This window comes from Balaenoptera acutorostrata, chromosome 9 (genome assembly GCF_949987535.1).
Source record: "Balaenoptera acutorostrata chromosome 9, mBalAcu1.1, whole genome shotgun sequence".
In the NCBI taxonomy this organism is placed as follows: domain Eukaryota; kingdom Metazoa; phylum Chordata; class Mammalia; order Artiodactyla; family Balaenopteridae; genus Balaenoptera; species Balaenoptera acutorostrata.
This window is the reverse complement of record NC_080072.1, coordinates 7,314,937-7,321,485: the sequence shown is the minus strand read 5'-3', so window position 1 is coordinate 7,321,485 and position 6,549 is coordinate 7,314,937. Positions and strand designations below refer to the sequence as shown.

The following is a 6,549-nucleotide window of genomic DNA, read 5'->3' as shown; positions in this document are numbered from 1 at the left end:
GGGAGCGCAACGGCGGACCGCGGTCTTCCCTGTCGGGAGAGGGCCCGGCGCGGGCGGCGCGCTTGGGGTCCTGCTGTGCGCGCGCCCGTCGCCCGCGCAGCCCCTCTGTCCGCTCCGCGCGTCCCTCCCCTGCTCTCCCGTAGCCGCCGGGATAGGGGCTCGGGAGCCGGGCCGGGGCCGGGGCGGGAGCCGCGGGACGAGCGCCTGAGGTGGGTGCGGAGCCGGAGGCGGGGAGGCGGGGAGGCCTGGAGGCCCGGCGGGCAGATGACTGGGTCCGTCCTGCCGACGGACCTCGGGTCACCGTGGGGAGAGGCCGGCCGGGTTGCGGAGCCCGACTCCCGGCCTGCCTGGGTCCCGGACGCTCGTCCCCGCGCCGTGGTACCCCTCCCAGGCCACGACCCTCCCGGCTGAGGACACCCCGCCCCTCTCGCTGCCCGCGGCCTTCTAACCCCTCTGGCCCTTTGTCGCCTGTGCACCTGCCCTTTCGGCCTTGTGCTCCTACTCCCCCTCCAGGCAGGACCCTGGCCCAGCCTTACCTGCTCAGGACCCAGCACCAAATTAGACTTGCTCCTTCAGCCCCCAATCCGTCCCTCTTTGTCGTCTGTACACCTGTCACCTCAATTCTGTTCATTCACTCCACCACCCTGCCCCAAACATCTTCATCTAAATCCAGCCTAGGCCATCATCCCCATGCCCCTCCCCCTCTCGGGGATTCCTCCCGCCAGCTCTGATTATCCCTACACATGCCCCACTCGGCCCCAGCCCCCCTGTCCTCTCCCGTCCACTCTCCTTTGTTGCCTCTGCAGCTGTCCCCTCGGATCTATTCATCCTTCTCCCCCAAACCCCAGCCCAGACTCCCTTCTCCCTCTGACCGGGGGGCCACTTCCTCTGGGCTCTGTTCTGTCATTTCTCCCCGTCAGTGCCCGGCCCGCTTCTCGCTCAGCCTGGCCATTTCCCTTCCTTTGAGCCCAGCCCTCTCACCTCCTGCTCAGGGTACCCTCACCCTCTTCCAGCTGGTCCAGTCTTCCCTGGCCTCTCCCCCACACCAGCCTGTCTCCCAGCCTCATACATCTCTTTTCATACTGACCTCCTCTCCCAACACGAGTGGCCTCCACCGTTGCCCCCGCTCACCGTTTCCTCCCCACACAGGTGCTGTGGAGACGCCATGGAGCTGTGCAGCAAGAAGAAGCTTCACGCCCTGTCCCTGGCCGAGAAGATCCAGGTGCTGGAACTGCTGGATGAGTCCAAGATGTCCCAGTCGGAGGTGGCCCGGCGCTTCCAGGTCTCCCAGCCCCAGATCTCCCGCATCTGCAAGAATAAGGAGAAGCTGCTGGCGGACTGGTGCAGTGGCACGGCCAACCGGGAGCGCAAACGCAAGCGGGAGTCCAAGTACAGCGGGATCGATGAGGCTCTGCTCTGCTGGTACCACATTGCCCAGGCCAAGGCCTGGGACGTGACGGGGCCCATGCTGCTCCACAAAGCCAAGGAGCTGGCCGACATCATGGGCCAGGACTTTGTGCCCAGCATCGGCTGGCTGGTCCGCTGGAAACGCCGAAACAACGTGGGCTTCGGGGCCCGCCACGTAGTGGCGCCTCCGTTCACCCCTGAGCCGCCTCCCCCAGCTCCCACGCCCCAGGCCCAGCTGCCTCTTTCTCTTAAAGATTTCTCCCCAGAGGACATTTTTGGGTGTGCTGAAGTGCCCTTGCTATATCGGGCAGTGCCCGGCAGAGTGGGTGTGTGTGATCGGGTACAGGTGCTGCTGTGTGCCAACAGCAGGGGCACAGAGAAACGGCGGGTGTTGGTCAGTGGGCTCCAGGCTGCCCCAAGATGCTTCTTTGGGGTCAGCAGTGAGGCCCTGCCCGCCTCCTACCACCCTGACCTGGCCATCCCCTGGTCAGAATGGTTGGCACAGTTTGATCGGGACATGGGGCGGCAGGGCCGACAGGTAGCCTTGCTGCTGGCTGCCCGAGTGGTGGAGGAGTTGGCAGGCCTGCCCGGGCTCGGCCACGTGAAGCTCTTGCCTCTGTCCGCTGCTAGCACCACGCCTTCCCTGCCCAGCTCCGTGGTCCAGGCCTTTAAGGCCCATTACCGGCGCCGTCTGTTGGGCAAGCTGGCTGCTGCCCAGAGCGAGAGGGCTAGCACATCGCTAGCTGAGGCCGGGGCAGGCATCACAGTGCTGGACGCTCTACACATGGCAGCAGCGGCCTGGGCCAAGGTGCCTCTCCAGCTCATCGTGAGCAGCTTTGTTCAGGAAGGGCTGGCTCCAGGCAAAACGCCCCTGGCCCCGCACAAAGCCTCCGAGATGCCACCCGTCCCCGGTGGGCTGAGCCTCGAGGAGTTTTCCCGCTTTGTGGACCTGGAGGGTGAGGAGCCTGTGTCTGGAGGGTGCAAAGAGGAGGTGGGCACTGCAGACCAGGAGGGGGGCGGAGAGGACAGCTTCGAGCCCCTGCCCACCAAAGCCGACGCCCTCCGGGCTCTGGGCACGTTGAGGAGGTGGTTTGAGTGCAATGGCACCGCCCCTGAGCTATTTGAAAATTTCTACGCCTGTGAGGAGGAGGTGGAGCGACTCTGCTGCCTGTGAAGGGCCCTTCCAGCCGGAACCCCCTCCTCTCCTGTTTCCCATGGAAACGCCCTCTCTCAGAAGGCAGATGGGGGGCTGGTCTCTTTCCCGTGGAAATGGAGCTTTTGTGAAAGGTGTTGAAGGGAGACAAGTTGGGAGACTAAGTCTAAGCTCTGAGCAAAAGTTCTCCAAGCCCCGAGAAGAGGGTCTAAAGATGGGGTGTCAGGGAGTGAAGCTAGGCTGCATAGTTTCTGAACCTCTGTGGAGTCAGGGACTTGGGAAGGTGGAATTCGGGCTTTACAGACAGGTCGATCCCTTGAATTCTGTGTTAAAAACAGTTCTGCTTCTGGAAATAAAGTTTTTAATCAGAAAAGAGGCCAGGGTGTTATTTTCATGGGAGAAGGGTGAAAACTTTCAACTCAGATTTTTTAAATTGATTGCTGAGGGTTGCTGCAACGCGGCTGTCCGGAGCTGTCTGCGGATGACCAGTAGTGAACCTCTTCTTCTGGCAGGAGGGACTCCCAGGACGTGGGGACTCCTCATGGGCAAACAGGCAGATCCCAAGTATTGCCCAGGACATTCTGCTGCTCTGATTTCTCTCTCAGATTGCCATGGTAGGGGTGGTGTCTGAGAAAGGAAGGGACAGGCTAGGGACTTTCTAGGGGAACAAAAAGAAGCCAGGGGAATTCCTTGGTGGTCCAGTGGTTAGGACTCTGCACTCTCACTGCTGAGAGGGCGAGGGTTGGGTTCGATCCCTGGTCACGGAACTAAGATCCTGCAAGCCGAGTGGCCAAAAAAAAGGAGCCAGAATTTGGAATAGCCATTCATTTTTTTCTTTTCATTCATGTGATCATTTCACAACATCTCTTCAGCAAGGCCTCCTGCATGACAAGGTTGCAAAGATGGTGTCCTTGCCAGGCAGGACCTTGCAGACAGTGACAGTGGAGTGTGATTAAGGGTCGTCATAAAGGCGTGTGCACAGTGCTGTGGCCCTGGGGAGCCTCGGGAGGAGGTGAGCTTTGAGCTACAGCAGAAAGACAGACAGAGGAGTGGGAAGGATAGTCCTGGCAAAAGGGCGGCAGGCAAGGAGGCAGCAGTCCCGAGAGAGCACGGGGAGGCCCGGGAAGCAGGAGGCGCCTGTAGCCCACCAAGCCTGGTGGTGGGGCACCTCCAAAGGGTTTCACTCATGGTGGGGACAGGTCATTTGTGAGGTTCTAGAACACTGAGATGTGGAGGGTGGGTCAAAGACGTGAGACCTAGAGGCAGAGAAACTCCCACTGGTCCCAGTGACAGATGGGGAGGCCTGAGCCAGATCACGCATGGGAGCAGGATGGGAAGAGGATGGCTTACCTGGAAAGGACCAGGACTTTGGACGCAGACAGACTCTGGCTGCTGAGGAGTGCAGCTCCCCGCCAAAATCCTACATGAGGCCTTTCAGGCCGACCGCAGGAATCACAAGCCAGGGCGGTGTGGTTTTCTGGGGAGCATCACAGTCAAAGACTCAGACCAGCCCGGGGACCTCCTCATGCGGCCTCAGCTCAGGCGCTTTCTAGGGGCTTCGCCAGCACCTCCTTACTGGGGGTGTGGGCTGAGACCCTTCCTCCTCTTTGATGTAGTACCTTTCACTCCCAGCGCTTCTCTCCCTACCTTCCCCCACTCCCCGCCCCACTCCCACAGTCCATAAAGAGGCAGGAGACCGTGTCATCTGACCCGCCCCGGTGCTGTTCCATTGGGGAAAATGGACCCCTGGGGAGCTGGTGCCTCTTTCTGCCTCTCGGACAGTAGCGGTCAGTGAGGTCAGTGAATAAAGACCGACCGTTCTTTCAGGTTGGCTCATCGTCCTCACTGACCACCTCAACACCTGGTAGCCCGACAGTGAGACAAAGGTGTGTCATTGTCCCCTCACTTTTAAACAGTTCTGAAGCTGCCTGCTGGCTTTCCATTTCTGCCTAAGGTCCCAAATCATTCAGCCTTTCCTCACAGATTCTGCTTTCCTACCTGTATTCTTTTTCTTTTTTTTTGGCTGTGCTGGGTCTTCGTTGCGGGCTTCTTTAGTTGTGGCACACGGGCTGCAGAGCTCGCAGGCTCAGTAGTTGCAGTGTGCGGGCTTAGTTGCCCCGAGGGCTGTGGGATCTTAGTTCCCCAACCAGGGCTCAAACCTGCATCCCCTGCATTGGAAGGCGGGTTGTCCCACGTGTATTCATTCAAATTGTCCTTTTTCTGAAGTCATTCCAGTTCTGACATACCTCTTTTTAAATGTTGAAGCCAAAAGTTACATGATCTCTAAAGGCCTGACCAAAGCAACCGAGGGGCAGATAAGCAATCTGTTCTCAGGTGTCGTATTCCTGTTGGAGGAGCCGGATAAAGCAAAGGGTTTTCCTGCTGACTTCTTTCCAGAGCTTGTTTTTTAAAGCCACCAGTCCCCCCAAAAAAGGGAATTCCCTGGCAGTCCAATGGTTAGGACTCGGCGCTCTCTCAGCCTGGGCCCCAGGTTCGATCACTGATCAGGGAACTAAGATCCCGCAAGCCATGCAGCGCGGCCATAAAGAAAAAGCCACCAGTCATCTCTTCTCTTCTTGCATTGATATCGCGCATCGTAGTTGCATTTTGGTGGATGGCTCCATGGGCTCATTCAAGCCGTATTTACTGAACGCTTTGCTTGTGGAGCAGGTCCTGTTCTGGGACCTGAAGCTAGTGCTCAACAAGACAGAGAGGATCCTCCTCGCTAAACCCTTCCTTTCTGGTAGAGGGGATAAAGAAAAGACAAGTAAAGAAATAAACACGGTGATTGTGGACAGCAGTAAGTGCCAAGATGAAAATAAAACAACCATGTCCTAGAGAGTGACTGGGAGAGGGGAATCAGGGAAATGTTGGGGGGAGTTGTGACTGATAAGAAGGGAACACCCATTCTTCCAAAGGAAGTGTTCTCTGCAAAGGGAACAGCAGGTACAAATATCTAAGGTTAGAAACCGCTTGACAGGTTTAAGAAACAGAAAATGAGAGAAGACCAAGCAGAGGAGGAGGGCAGAGAAGTGGGCAGGGGCCTCTGAGCTGGCAGCACTTACATTTCATTGGAAGTGAGACAGGAAGATTCTTTTTTTGGCGGGGAGGGGGAGAGTGGGGAGATTTAGACAAAGGAGGAACATGATATGTTTTATGTTTGAAAAAATCTAATTCTAGTTGCTGCGTGAAGAATACATGGCGAAGTAGGGAGCAAAAGTAGAAACCGGAAAACCAAGTAAGTTAGGAAGCTACTGCAGTTGGTGGGACTTCCTCATGCACTGGGCATAAGGTGTAAGGAGCCAGAGGAGGCGAAGAGGACTTCGGCTATTCCCAACAGACCTAATTTTTTTTTATCAAGGTCAGGCAGTCCTATCCAATTTTGCAGGTGTTGCCACATGCAAAATGGGGGACAAAGAAATTATGTGCATTATTTCAGTTGATTTATAAGTTTCTATGTTCAGAAGGCATTCAAGGCTCCAGGGCAGCAAAGATGCATAAGACACAGTCCCTGTTCCTAAGAGGCAGAAATAATATGGGTCAGTCATGAGAATTAAACAAATTAATATTAAAAAAAAAAAACAAATTAATATTTATAAAATGTTTACTACTTGCCAAGCACTATTTTAAGCACTATATATAGGTTACATATTATTGTTATTGTTATTATTATTATTATATTCATCAGCAGCATCAGTCTTGAGAAGATGATGAACGGGATCCAGAGAGCCCCAAAGCAGAAAGATTGGTTCCCCATCTTCTTTTATCTCTGCATTGCACTCTAATTTCTCCTATTCTACCTCCTAATTCTCTTCAGCTGTGACAATTCTTTTTCTTTTTTTTTTTTTTTAAATATACATAATCAGGGAATTCCCTGGTGGTCCAGTGGTTAGGACTTGGCGCTTTCACTGCTGTGGCTCGGGTTTAATCCCTGGTTAGGGAACTAAGATCCTGCAAGCTGTGCAACACAGCGAAAAAAAAAAAAAAAA

General features: G+C 55.6%; 1 protein-coding gene across 1 annotated transcript; it reads left to right on the top strand.

Moving 5' to 3' along the window:
- Nucleotides 1–2,909, top strand: TIGD3 (tigger transposable element derived 3). Its single transcript, XM_057553070.1, has 2 exons — nt 1–209; nt 1,150–2,909. The coding sequence occupies exon 2, from the start codon at nt 1,166–1,168 to the stop codon at nt 2,579–2,581; it is 1,416 nt and encodes a 471-aa protein (XP_057409053.1). The 5' UTR covers nt 1–209; nt 1,150–1,165; the 3' UTR covers nt 2,582–2,909.
- The last annotated feature ends 3,640 nt before the right edge of the window (nt 2,910–6,549 follow it).

What these genes read in the sequence shown, in the direction of transcription:
- TIGD3 (XM_057553070.1), top strand. Translation starts at nt 1,166, where the DNA reads ATGGAGCTGTGCAGCAAGAAGAAGCTTCACGCCCTGTCCCTGGCCGAG.